General features: G+C 41.2%; 1 protein-coding gene across 2 annotated transcripts in view; it reads left to right on the top strand.

Moving 5' to 3' along the window:
- Positions 1 to 14882, top strand: part of NPR3 (natriuretic peptide receptor 3) — a 211742-nt gene that overhangs the window by 38779 nt on the left and 158081 nt on the right. For both annotated transcript variants that reach the window (XM_085630771.1, XM_085630762.1), the window contains exon 2: positions 6587 to 6709. In XM_085630771.1, the coding sequence (XP_085486897.1) occupies positions 6587 to 6709 (123 nt within the window). The remainder of the gene's footprint in view (positions 1 to 6586; positions 6710 to 14882) is intronic.

Below are 14882 nucleotides of genomic sequence, written 5' to 3'. Positions count from 1 at the left end.
AAAAAGAGCAACAAAATAAAGCAAGGGAATCTGCCTACTAGAATAATGAAAAGAAGACGAATATCCTCTCAGTCTCCCTTGCTATTTCAACACTTCAGGTAAAATTATTTTCATTCTACAATTTGCTGCAAGATGTTAATCATAGAATTTACTTTTTGTTGTTTACATTTTCCATGCAGGATAATTTCAAGTTTTCTTGGGCATTAGATTTTCACTAGTTGTCGATACTTATTTATTTTATTCTAGCAACAATACTTGTTGTTGTGGCACGCAAGGCCTCTAATTGAAATATAATATTCCCTGTTAATAGAAATGTGGCGTTTTTGTCTGTAATAGCAATGCTCACTTTGCAAGAACAGTTCAAGCAATAAAACACTGAAACAGACCAGCACTTATGAGAAGGTCTGAGCGGGTCAACTGCGCTTCATTTCTTTGTAATGACCAAGGTCACAAGCTGACCCTTTAAAATTGCGCTACATTCACGGCATACTTCAGAGAAACTGTTGAATGTGAAGGGCTTTCAGGCGACTCTTTCTACGGTATATAAATGATTATTAATGATATGGCCATAAACATGGGCAGGGATGTAGAGAACATAGCAGGATTTTGTGGAAGTAAACTCTGTAAGAAGTCCCGGAGTCGGATCGCACGCCACTTGCAAATATTTGCAAGTAAGGTTTATTTTTGCTCCCTTTTTGTCAGAGGATTCCCTGCTGTGTAGAAGATGCCCGTGCTAAGTAGAATCAGCATGTGCCTTACCATCCCCAGACTCATTCAAAGTTTTTGTGTGCAAGATCAAAAAACACAAAATGGAACTTCTGAAAATTCGTAGACCAGTCCTACTTTTAACGCTGAAGTGCAAATAATTTATGGATTTAAGAGCAATAACTTGTGGCATGGAACTAACCAGCGGCGTGCCCGAAAACATCCAGTAGAACTATTTGTAAATGTAACTTAAGTGTGCAAACAAGGCTGGATTGGGAACCTAAATCCCCCCCTGGCAAATATGCCTGGAACAACCCAGCTCCCCTCCTCCCCTCTCGCTTTCTAGACATCAGTTATCTGTCTCGCCCTTTCCCTTTCTCTCCCCCCCTCTCTCTCTATCTCTCTCTCTCTCTCGCTCTCTCTCTCCGTCTTTCCTTATATACTCTCTTTTCCTCTACTGTCTTTCCGTTACCAATTACTCATTCCCATGTCTCGCATCAGAGAGTGCTACCTCCTATATATAAAATCAAAAACATTCAGTTTTGCCTGCAGCATTCGGATTTGTGGTAACCAATCATGTTTAGGTCTCCTAGAAAGAACTTCTGCTGCTCATTAGTGTGGGATGGGTCATGAAGCAATTTCCAAAGAATATGAAGTCCTTCAATCCATAGAGAAAGATTGTTTGCAGATAGATATTGTTTAAAATGGCTTTCGATCTACTTAGGAATGGGCAATTCCACACATTTTTCCTAACATCAAACCGATGATGCTCCTACAGGAGAAAACAGTGTAGGTTTGTGACACATCACCTAAATAGACCACACGACTTCTGGAACAGTGTCTACTGGACAAATGAGACCAGGTTGGAGTTGTTTGGCCATAATAATGCAGATCTTGCATGGGTAGATGCCATTACCACTAAGCCATACCATTCATTTAGGTTGGTAAGAGAGATAAATGCCTCCCTCTCCATCATTGTAAATGTCATAAAAGATGAAGTGCATAGATCCTTCTACAACAATTTTGTTCAATGGCAGGAAACAGGTATAGAACACAGAGAATATATTTTCCAAACACAGAAGACATTTTATATGTTTACATTAACATTTCTGCCTGGCTTACTATTGGTGATTATTTATTTCTTTGAACATGTGCACGAGCAAGTACTAACACTTTGAAAACTGTATGAATCCCCCAAAACTAAAAAATCTACTCAGAACAAGTAAGGAACAAAACATACAGGAACAAATCTCGACCTTTTTGAAACACATCCTTGTGAATTAAAACATTTAGGGTGTATTTGTTGAAGAATGTCTTGATCATTCATGCTCTGTGTAGGTTTATAATCGCAACAAACTATAGGCGAGGCGGAGGGCGAGAAGGGGATGGGTGACATTGCACACATCATTATTAAAGGTCAGTTTGCCAAGTTCTCTCTTGTCTTACCCTCTCACAATTAGTTAGGACATGTCTTTACATCCTTTCATTTGAGCAGGTCCAGTTTAAGGGTCGCCTTGATGGTGGTCAGGTTGGACTATGCACGGAGAATGGAGGGAGGGGAAGGTGAGTGGCAGGATGCTGAATAGAATCTGGAAGTGGTGGTTCTAAAGCAAGTCTCCATGTCTCATTCAATGTAGATTGGCCCAATTTTGGATTGCCAATTACCGCATTAAACCTATAACCCTGACAGAGTTTCTGCATGCCTTCCCTTAAACAAAGTAGTCAATTTGATTTAAATCCCATTGATATGGTGAGCCTGATTTACAAAGCTTCATTATATAAAAATGGAGAAGTTGTGTTTTACTCCTGTTGTTAGTGTCATTTATTCCTGAATTTGGAAGCCAATTCAGAAACAATCTTCTGTGAAGACATGTTTCAATTTCAAGGAACAAGACTTGTTTACTTATTCATAACACTTCTTTCTGAAAGATGAAGTGCCCCTGAAAACACACCTAAATCAAAGTTAACAAAAAAAGGTTTGCATATGTGAAAATACCTGACCCGGATTAAAAAAAATCAGAATTGGTATAATTAGATTTTTGCAAATTACATTTGGTAATGCAGATATCTGCCTGCATGGTGGCATTTCTAAAAGTGTGTATTCAAGGTTAAGAGCAGATTTGTAACGTATCTATCAGTAAAAAAGGATGAGCATTCGAAAACCCATATGTGTATGGACGTTAACATGGCCCCTTCGGGTGGCTTTCCATCCTGGAAATGCAGGCAAATGTACTCCCGTCAAGAAGTGCAAAATCAACGTGCTCTGCAGCTTGTGTGAAACTGCTGCAGTTAAATGTCCGTGTCCGAGACTGCAAGTAAAAGGGCCCTTTTGTTGTCAAGTGTTCTGCAGAATAGTTACAGCCTGCAGGGGTCGGTGATTTGGTCTGGATGTGTAAATACATTAAATGATGCTGCTTTTTAAAATATGTTCACAAAGTTAAAGATAGAGCATGAAGGTCCTAGGCCCTTACATTTTGCAACCTATTATAGTCTATTTATGTGGCCCTGACTTCTGCCAGGCAGATCAGTGAGATCCAAGACGTCACTATGCAAGAACCTTTTTCTACAAGTTTAGAGATGGCATGGTAATCCTTCGTACAAAGCCGAATTTTATCCCCATAGTCCCTTCGGACTTTCAACTCAATGAGCCTCTGATCCTAAAGACCTTCTTTCCAAACCCTTCAACACCGGCCGAAGGGCTGTTCATTCTTTGGACAGCAAGAGATGCATCTAGTTCTACATAGGCAAGACCAAGAGCTTTCGTAAATCTAAATAGTTATTTGTGGCTTACACTGCACCATGGAAAGGACAACCCCTTTCGAAACATAATATAGCTAGATGGATATCTGCTGCAATTCACCTCTGTCACCAAGCAGCAGAAACGCCATTACAGGCTTCTGTGCATGCTCACTCTACAAGAACTATGGCAACCTCAGCGGCACTGTTTGCTGGTGTGCCACTCCAGGACATTTGCAGAGCAGCTACTTTGGGGAATAGGCATACCTTTTAGCAACACTACTATCTAGACTCGATTCTTCAAGGGGATGTAGCAGTAGGCCAAGAGGTTCTGAGACATCTTTTCCGGTAATGGTGAGCTACCTCTTTCTTCCCACCATTCTCTTCCTAGTTCCGCACATTGTCTAAAATATAATGTGTTTTCTTTTTTAATAACATACTGAAATGGTTTCCTATGTTTATCCATATCTAATGAGATATGTACATATTTATGTTTTTGTTTATACTATGTCTGGGTATATTTTCTAAATGTGGTATCTCTGTAGAATTGTACTCTTAACAACTCACAGTATGCTGTGCCTCACTACTACTTTATACTCTGATTCAAACTTCCAAATCTATGAAAGTTCCAATACTCGAGTAAGAAAATTAGTTACTTACCTGTAACTGTATTTCTCTACTACTTGAATCCTTCATAGGTTCACATGCAACCCATCCTCCTCCCCTGAGGGGCTCACCTATCTCTCCTATAAGTGGTTCTCTTGCACTTGTGCTATGGAAAATCTGAGGGACTAGAGCTTCTCTCAGTTGTGTTCTAGAGGGCAAAGCAGCCTGATTGACTGACATCTAAGACTATAGACTATGATAGGATGCAAAATTGAATGGCCTGGGGCCTTTTATTTCTTTTATTTATTTTTAGGTTTTATATAGCGCCTGAATCACCACCCAAGGGGTTTCTCTGCACTTTGGACTGTGCTGCTAGACAGGCTGACGGCATTATTAAAATAGAGCGGTCTTGAGAAGTTTCCTGAAGCGCAAATAGTCGGGGCATTGTCTTAGGTGAATAGGGAGCTGGTTCCAGTGGAAGGGAGCAAGGTAGGAAAGCTAGTGATCCTGATCCGGGGATCTAAGAGGAGCGCTTTGTTTCCTGACCTGATGGTCCTAGAAGGGGCATAAGGCTTGAATTTCGAAGAGATGTATAGAGGACCTTTGTTATGCAAAGCCTGGTGGACGATGCAGCAAACTTTGAATTTAGCATGCTTGCGGATCGGAAGCCAGTGAAGATGTTGAAGAAGGGGAAGGGAGGAAGTTTTCGGCGGGGCATTCATGACAAGGCACGCTGCAGTATTCTGAACCACCTGCAATCTGTTGAGCGAGAACTCATTGGCTGAGACCAGGAGAGCGTTGCAGTAGTCTAGCCGGCTCATAACCATAGTCTTAATGAGGGTTTTACCAGTGGAATCGGGGAGGAGAGGGAAAACCCGTTGTAACAGGCCCAGCACATTAAAACAGGATCCGGCGGTGTGAGCAGCGTGCTCCTTCAAACAAGGCACGATCAAGGCGAATGCCCAGGTTTTTAACAAGGGCCTTAGGGCCGGAGGGGGAACCAAGGGCTACCGGCCACCAGTCTGGGGTCGACAGCAATGGAGCATCTCTGAAGAGCATAATCTCCATCTTCCCTGCGTTATGTTGCTTTTCATCCAATTTGTGATGGCTGTCATTCCCACAGAGAATGTGGACTGAACCGACATGTCAGATTTGTTAAATGAGAAGAGGAGCTGGGTGTCATCAGCTTATGAAATGGGTGTAAAGCCACAGGAACTGAGAAGGTTGGCCAAGGGAGCAATATAGATGTTAAACCGAGTAGGGCTCAAGCATGAGCCCATGGGAACTCCCTTGGTCAGTTCCATCTACTTCGACCGAAAAGGGCCAAGATTGACGGTCTGGGTGCGGGAAGACAGGAAGCTCGTCATCCACTAAAGAGCATGTCCTCTTAGTCCAATCTCCTCCAATCTCCTGAGCAAGATCTGGTGGGATACCGTGTCGAACGTGGCAGAGAGGTCCAACAGCATGAGAATCGTTGAATGGCCACTGTCTAAGGTCATCCTGATGTTGTCCGCGACCTCCAACAGGGCAGACTCTGTGCTATATTTGGGCCTGAAACCAGATTGAGAGGAATCCAAACTGCCTGTATTTTCGACATGGTTAGGCACTTGTTTGTTAATGTAATTTTCATTCTCTATCTTTAACTTTGCATTGCTATTGTATGGTACTGTGGACTCCCATCTTGACGATGGGGAATGATTCCAGCATGTGAATCTATGAATGATTACAATGTTGGAGAACTATGGTTACAAGTAAGTAACTTATTTCCATCCTGTGACCCTCTGTATCTTCAATACCCCCATGGCTCCCATGCCACTTGTGTGTGTTGCACCTTCTGATCCCCTCAATGCCTCCTGAAGATCCCCTGTGCCTCCAGTTTCCTGCCCCTCCCAATTTCTTTTTCCAGTGAACGTGTGCCACCAGCTCTTCCTGAGACTTTTCCCATGAAACCCCATACCCCCTGTGTCTTTGTTGTATCACCCCCACCCCGTGGCTCTCTGCCCATGGTCATTATTTGCATCTTTGTCTGTGCCTCATTCTTCACTGCTCTCTTTTTCTAACTGCCCACACCCCTGTGCCTCCCTGCCAGTGGCATTCACGCCTCATTTCCTGTGACAATGTGCTTACTTTACCATGCCACCATTTAGTCATTCTGTGTGAGCGAATTTTGCCCTGCGTGCGTGTGTGTGTGTGTGGGTGCGCACGTGCGGGTTTGTGTGTGTCTGTGTGTTTATGTTATGTGAAAGATGCTGTACCAGTTCCTTAAGTGAAATAAACCTGCACTGCTGCTGCCCATATGGTAGAAAATCTTTTCAATATAGAGCTAAAATTATTTTATGTCCGTGCGTGTTGCTTGCATTGCGCATCCTCACCTGTGGTCTACAGATGTTATGTACTGCAGTTGGTAGCAATGAGCTCTTATTTACAGTCACTTCAATTCCTTTTTCAGTTGTTGGAAAATAATTTTCTTTCACTTGGCACTTCTTCCACATGTTTTCATGACAGTGTCTTATCAGTGTTTTTCTCTCCTCCTCCCTAGTTGTGATTATGTGTGCTGGCAGTGACACCATAAGGAACATCATGCTGGCTGCTCATCGGAAAGGAATGACGAATGGAGATTACGCTTTCTTCAATATTGAACTCTTCAACAGTTCACAATATGGTAACCTTTCCTTTTGTGAAGTGTGTTGAAAGCCTATGCAAGGCAACATTTCATAGAGAACGCAGGTTTAATTTTTCCTCAAGTGTGAATATTTCTATCAGATAAATATGCAGTCATACCCCATGTATTATTACTTTGTTATTGTTATAATATTATTATTGTTGTTGTTATTATTATTATTATTATTATTATTATTATTATTATTATTATCATGTTTTAATGTGTACCAATTGCTAACATTAACATTTAGGTGTAAAGTACCAGAATATGGAGTTGTATACATCATGCTACAAAATATCGTAGCTTCAGCTAGATAGGGAAGGATCGATTTGCTATTCTTAACTTCACATCTATGTACTTCAACATATATGCATAGAACTTCAAGGTACAAAGATGTGGAGCTGAGAATAGTAAATCTACACTCACCTATGTGTACTTGCTTTCACCGTATTTTGGTAGTCAATATTTTGACTGTAATATTTTTGTAGCTCAATATCTTTTGTGTTTGATATTCTGACAAACAACCACTAATAAATCTCTGCATTGGAATTAGTACATATAGAATGCAAACCTACTTAAGAAGTTCATGAATTGAAGACGATTACCGATCATGTACATGAAAGAGTTGGAAGGATGGATTCCATAATGTGCATTAAAAGATCAGGGAAGGTTGGTACTTTCTTCAGTTTTGCAGCCAACAAAGAGGATGCACTGATCAGTTCCACCTTGCCAGTGATGGAGCAGGTTCTCAAGGTGATGTTGGCTGGAAGTACTGGCCAACACAGATCTTTAACTGTTTGAGTGATGAGCTCATGCATCTTTAGTGCCTTGACTCAAGAAGAAACATGAACAATGATCATGAATTAGGCAGGTTGGCAGTGTTTGGTTAGTGTGCTATTATCACTGTCCACATTAAGGAGCAACAGGACTTGTTGGTGTTTCTGAAATGTGAGTCAGACTTTTGCTATTTTTCTCTACATAGAGGAGAAAGCTTTTATCAGGCTCTTTGGTATTTCTGCATGATGTGAGATTTGAGAGCAGTTTATTGTCTGATGATAATTCTGAGATTTGTAGCATTAATCTACCCAGCTACTAGGCTAATCTGAAGATGTTGTCAATGAATTCGGTCTTTGCCAGGTTCCGTTTTAAGAAGTCACTTGCTGCCTTTGACAAGTTAGAGTCAGTAGTTAAATATCCTCCGTTTTCGAGATTTTTTTAATAGAGATTAGTGGTATCAGCAGAATGGTAGATCTTAATTTGGTGATGGGGAAGGGGCCTTCCAATGTGCTCAATATAGATCTTAAAGATAAAGTGAGGAAGGATTAGACAGCTAGGGGTCCCAGCTGGCTCTGGAAGAGTCCATTTGTATCAGATAGAGAGAGTTCCAATACTTATGAGGGGACCATAGTGCACAGACAAAATGTTGATCAGGCCTTCATGGTCTACAGTGGAGAGGCCTACAGAGAGATTAGATCAAGAGCAGTAGTCATAAGCCACTGTTAATAGAGATGTAAATAGTACTGTCCACAATGTGATGGTCAAAGACTGAGGGGCCGATTAGGATGCCGTAGTAAATGGCTTAGACCCTCGGTCAGAGCCATTCCTACCGCATCATAATCAGCTGCTCAAATTCATTTCAGACCGACCCACTTGGATGGAGACGGTCAGAAAGAAATCCAAACTGGATTTCCGAATGGCTTCTGACGGGCTCGGCGAGCTCGTCTGCCATTCGGAAAGCCTCCAGTAATCCCAAGGGCGGCTCTTTCCACTAGAGGGATTACAGTGTCGGATTCCTTTCGATACAGAAAGGCTGCCGTAAGTCGAGTTTAGGGGCCCCCATGGGTGCACAGCCTAAAGTTGGAGGCCGAGCGGGCACCTAGGGTGCCCCCCGTTGATCCCTGCACTCCGTGGCAGGTACCTTGAGTTATATGTAACAACAAGAGGAGGGACAATAGGGCTTTTTTCAGGTCCAGCACACATGCCCAGGGCAATGTGTATAAAGATGGGTATGCAGTTCCTAAGGGTGAGGAGACATATAAGGTCAGCGAGTACTAGGTTCGATATGTAGGTTCAATAAGTGAATCCTTATTCAAAGTGAGAGAGGGAGACCTCACTTCCGAACTGGAGCCCTCACACACCCAGTAAGATAGGTGTCATGCTTCATCATCTGGGCTTGCTCCTCGTCGGGCCGGCGCTGCAATGCCTGACGGGCTCCCATAAATGGGGCTCTTTGTCGGAGATCTTTTGTCCCTGCCGTTTGGTGCAGTGGGGGTGAGGGTCCCAGTAGTGTAGATGTAGTGTAAGTGAGTTAAAACAGACAGGTCAATTATTCCTTGAATTGTATTTATTCTGGTAGGTAAGTTGCCTGATTAAAAGTCAATAGAGTGGCGTAAAGCTAGGGGTTAAGTGCCTAGATGCCTACGTCCTACTCTCATTCGGTCGACATGTTTCTTGCCTCTGTTGTCAGTAAGATCATGGGCAATTCATCAGGACCAGGGTATCAAATGCTATCTACACAAAATGAGAGGGGAAAACCTACCTCCCACATCGTAATACAGTGGGCAATGTCCCACTGATGTCACGGAACCTAAGGGCCTAAATAGTAAGGCCTCATCAATTTCCGGCGGAATAAAAGGGACACCAACAGTTAGTGTCCGGAAATCCAGAGATTGTGTGCAGGCTCACCTACCCTCACTGCCGGAATCGGGTATCTTGAGTTGCCTGCCATGGGGTGCAGAGATGAACTGCACCTCTTCTCTTTACAATGAGACCATGCATTCCGGTCTGAATGCATGCTCCCATTGTAAAGAATAGGAGTGCCACCGAACAGTGTTTGGTCGCATCCTAATTGCTGGGTTGGGACCGCCGACAGGAGGTTGGTCGGTCGCAGTACTGAATTGATGTTGGATGGACTCAGGTCCGTTAGACATCTAAATCGGGCCCTAAGTGTTGAATTGTGGTTTGAAACATGACCTGTGGTAATGTAAAAGATCTAATTGTTGGTTTCATTTTGCAAGTGAACGATTATGGCGCGTTTCATATTTTTCCAGCGAATAGTAGCGATTCAATGAATTTGTAACTTTTAAGTAGGTTTTTTAAGTAGCAAAATGAGTCATTGTTTAATTTGTGGTAGAAATGGTGCCTTGATAGACTTAAGGAGGTGCTGAGCATGTTGAGAACAGGTGTAAGCACATCTACAGAAAATAATTGAATTGTATTAAATGGAGAAGTATCGTATTTTTAGGTGATGGCCTTAAAAGCAGTGATGATATTCGTACGGTCTGTATTTTGAAGGTTTTCCATTTATGGTGCATTGAAATAGTATTGGATGAATAATGGTGTCTTGCGTGATGAAGCTGATGTGGTGCCTAACCTTGCCTATTTCTTATCAAAAATGTCGTTTTTGCATTTGTCAACTCTGTAAACTATCAGGGGACCTGAAACATTTTAATCTAGTGCTCAATGCATTTGGATCGGGCTATGCATCTATTAGAGGCTCATGCAAATGATGATAACTTGTAATTGGCTGAAATTCCTGCATGGGGAACAGAGAACTTTGCAAGGTCATCTTGGAGTTAGTTTTTGTGGTGGTTGCTCAGTCTGTGTATGGTTGTATAGGTGACTAATGCATCCACTCCAGAGACCTGTGCTCGAATGCCTGCGAGTCTACTCTGATGTTCATGCTTTTGAGGATGATAATTTGTTCTATTGAGTGGGGTAACAACAAACAATGGTTTTCTTTCAATAGGTCCAAGTGACCACCTGGGGCATTAACGTTGCCCTCTATGAATACATATTTTATGTTATGTCACATGGTTTCTTGCTTGTGACCTGATCACTTTAGAGTTACTCAGTTGTAGGATATACTGCCATGTACATTGCTTCAGTTTAAGGTATCACAGTTTTAGCACGGAGTAATTATCAAATATGGGTTGCCATGCGTCCACCTCTAACCTCTGTTAGTGGTTGGTCCATTCAAATATTTGGAATGAGTAAGGTGGTCTCAGCCCTGCTCCTGGTTTGTGTGCAGGTGAAGGGGTGGGAGGGAGGGATGTCTGAGATGTCCCACCTGCCAATAAAAGCAATGTTCAGTTGATTGCTGGATGGTGGGACCTTTAGTTATGTGTGCCATTGTCCCGGGGTTTTCCTCTGATTTACAGCACTCATAGGCCAGAAGCAGGTCAATCTGATCCTGTGAAGTGCTTGTTTAGACCAGTCCGTATCTTCCTTCCAAAATATCACATGACTTGGATAAGAAAATAAAATGATTAGAGAAGCTGAGACGTGATGCTGATTAATTTGAAAGAATAATTCTTAACATTTCTGCCATGAGATACGTAATTCCTCATCTTTCGCCTACTGTGATCTAGCTCTTCCAACGCAACACACAATGATTGAACATATTTTGAAGATTTCAAGAGAAGGTTCTCTATAAATACAAATCCCAAGGGGTGAGGTTGGGGTGCAAATGGATGACTGTGCGATTATTTTGGATGCAATTATTACAAAGGTTGATCCGGACATGAGACATTCGGTGTTAGGAATAATCAGGAGATCTTTTTACTCTTATCTTAGGGATCTTCCTGGACCGTGAATGTGTAGAGAACATTTTAAACAACATGGTTCGCCATAATACACATACTTGTGGACCAGGCAATGGATTTCTGAAATAGATCCTTACCACCACAGGCAATCATTTTCATAGTGTCAATGTTCATATTTGCTTAAATATCTACCCTCTCACCATACACACTGTGAAAGCTCGAACCATAAGTAGCTACACAGTACTGCAATTTTATGTGAGCTCATTAGCGCTCTTAGCAGAGTAGGTTGAAGCTCAATATTCCTAAATTTATATAAAGCCCAATAGAGAAAGCTACCCATCTTTACACATACAAGAGGTGTAGATAGTCGCAGTATGGCTTACTGAACCGTCATTGTGTACCTATGTGAAGGGTGCTTATGGGAAATAGTACGTTTACACATATCTCATCCAATCAAACAACCATTCCAATGGATAAAAATACCTATTAGAATACACCACATGATCTGAATTGGAATATTTTGATGTGCATCCCGGCAAAAAATTTTAGATCTGCAGCATTGCTTGATTTAATAGATCAACAAATGCACAGCATGTCTCAGTCATTCTAAAATTATGGGATATTTTTCTGCCAAAAGTCCACTAATTATCTGTGATGAATATAGTAAATAGCTATAGTCCTGGCTTTTGAAACTATTTCAATGTCATAAATCTGCATACCATAACTGTGGTTTCATGCTCTATACTAGTTTTTTTAGTATAACACGGTTTAAATCCTAGCTGCAAATGGTCTGTTCTGGCTGCCATCTTCAGAAAGTGACAAAGTCAAAACTCACTTGACAGGTGTGTGTAGCGAACATCCAGAATTTGTATTTCAGTTTTCCATATTAAATCAGCCGAATCCTCTAAAATATTTTAGGGATGTGGTTCTTTCTTGGTAGTAGAAACTCAAAGTTTGACAAAAGGTGTAAATCTGACAGAATACTTTTATAAAAGTTCAGGTTACCTTCTTTTTTATAAAATCTTTCACTAAATCTTAGAAACGTGTTATTTTCCTGTTTAAGCTTTAATGTTGGTTTTATGTGTGTGCTTTAATCTAATACTTAAAGTTCACTATTGATTCACAACAAATCTAACAATAGCAACAATGATAAGGTTACAAATTATAGGTAACACTGACATCATTGTATCACATTTGGGTAGTTCACTTCTCTTCCCAACTGGCAAAGATGCCCTCCTTTTACTAGGTATGTCGAAAATAATACATCATTTGAATCATTAATATCAACGAGAGTCAACAAGTCTCTCTAAATTTGAAAAGTCTAGTTTGTTTTACCTGAAAATCATATAAAACATCAAAATAGGGCAACAGATGTTTCATGTTGCTTCATCAGGGCCAAATATTCTGCATTATATCTGTCGTGTACCAGTACATATGAATTTCAGGGATCTTCCTACGTTGTGGAAAGTCACTAAGCCATTGCACTACTACAGGTTTAAATGGAAACGCATACACCTATTAGATTTTTAACGAATCCCATACATATGGACAGATATAATGCAAAATATTTGGCCCTGATGAAGTAACAACACAGTCCTCTTTTTACGTGTTTAATGAAGAATAAAAAGAATCTTCTTTTTCACACTAAGGGGCCGATTATGATGTCGTTTGAAAACTGCTCCGAACTAATCGGTCTCGGAATCATTTCCGACCCAATCGGTTAGTGCGAGTTCGAATGACCAATTATGATTCATCCCAACATCGTTCGGTCGGACTCGCATTGACTTCAATAGGAGCCTGTGTTCCCAACGAGAACACAGACTCCCATGGTAAAAAGGGGTGGTTGGGGAAAACCGTGCACCCTGTGGCGGGCATCCCATGGTGCGTGCCGCATTGTACATGATTGGAAAGAGGGGACCCTTGGTTACCCCCACAGGCCCCATCCGGATGCAACAGGCCCCCAAAGACAGATTCCGACAGCCGTTTCATGTCAGGCAGACCGAATCAGAATGGTTGTCCAAATCGGTCATCATAATCGCTCGCTCGGAAACGGTGTCCATAGACCTATGCGATTCGGCTCCGAAAGACTCGGGTTGTCCGAATGTCTTTTGGAACCGAATCGGATAGCCCGAACGGTTTCCGGGCATTGTAATCAGTCGTTTAGAAATGTGTGAGATTCTGTCGGAAAAAAGGCTTCCGTTTTGATAAACACCTCTTGTTCGAAGCTATGATACATGAAATGCACATTAGCTGGAATATATTATATGTTGCTGATAAAGAAGCATAGACACTGCAGAACTATGGGAAACACGGCTGAGTGTCCTTCTTAATACTGACATTACACCCAGCAGTAATAATGGTGTAAAAGTGCAAAAATGCCTTGATTTTATGAATCTAACACAGAGTTCATTATTTGGAGGACAACTGAGAAAGAAAAGTAAAATGAGGCATATAAGATAAAGGGTTTTAAATTTATCTGAGAATATGGTTCCTAGAAGCTCCTCCCTTCCAACAGATGTAAGATTATGTATAATCACATCCTTCATCTACATAAATGTTAATACTTGGGCTTGCACATTTCAAAATATAGTCTCTTCTGCAAGGCAAATAAAACTTTTATGTTGACATATAGTCTGTCTCGTAAAGAACGAAGATTGTAGAATATATGGCGAAATTGTACTCACATTGGAAAGACAACCGGCATCAGACATTTATTCTTTTTAAAAGGGTATGGAAATATTCAGTACGTGATGTACTATGAAGGAAGAGACTTTCCATGTCTTAACTATAAAATTGATGAGCTCTCTCATAGCATTTCATTTTCCGAGCATGCATAATTACAAATCTCAGGCGAAAAGAGGACTGTCACAGTAAATGACACAGATTTAGTTATTTTGCCCTCAGTGTGTAGCTTGACACTTTCCATGAAATCAGCCATGCCTATGCAATTATCACAGTCCTGCTCATCAGGTACACCGGTGGATGGTGTCTGCATCCTGCTTATCAAAATGACTCAGCCTAGCTGTGAAAATTCTTCCATAATAATGAAAATACTTTTTTATTAGGTTCCCATCTTAAAGACAGGCATCTTACAAATGTGGAAATATGGCAAGATGGTTACAGTGCATTCAAAGGGACGATATGCAAACCATGACAGCTATTTAAAAACCATTAAATATATCTTAAAGTATGTGGTCTACGAAAAGGTGCTTCAAACAGGCTAGTTCTGAGTCCTTGCTGTACATCTGAAATTTTGGATCACAAGTCGGGCACAGTTTGTGTTTGAATCTAGGGTTTTTACATTTGCAAAATCCTCCAGGAACATACACAGGTAAAACAGTCAGAAAATGGAACGATGTGCAATGATAAAACATATTATTCCCCATTACAAATAGGAAGCTTGAAATTAGATGGTGCTCACCAAGGGTAATACTATGACCGCGAAGTGTCAATACGTTCCCCGGTGCTCTATTACCACGTGATTATTCCAAGCATCTAAACATGGTAATAGTGGCTTATCCCCAATTGACATATTTTATGTACTTATAAGTCCCTAATAAAGTGGCACTACATGTGCTCACGGCCTGTAATTTAAATTCTACTAGTGGTTCAACAGCACTGATTCTGCC

This window comes from Triturus cristatus, chromosome 2_1, assembly GCF_964204655.1.
Source record: "Triturus cristatus chromosome 2_1, aTriCri1.1, whole genome shotgun sequence".
Taxonomy (NCBI): Eukaryota; Metazoa; Chordata; class Amphibia; order Caudata; family Salamandridae; genus Triturus; species Triturus cristatus.
Note: the sequence above shows the minus strand (reverse complement) of the source record. Positions and strands in the feature narration are given on the sequence as shown.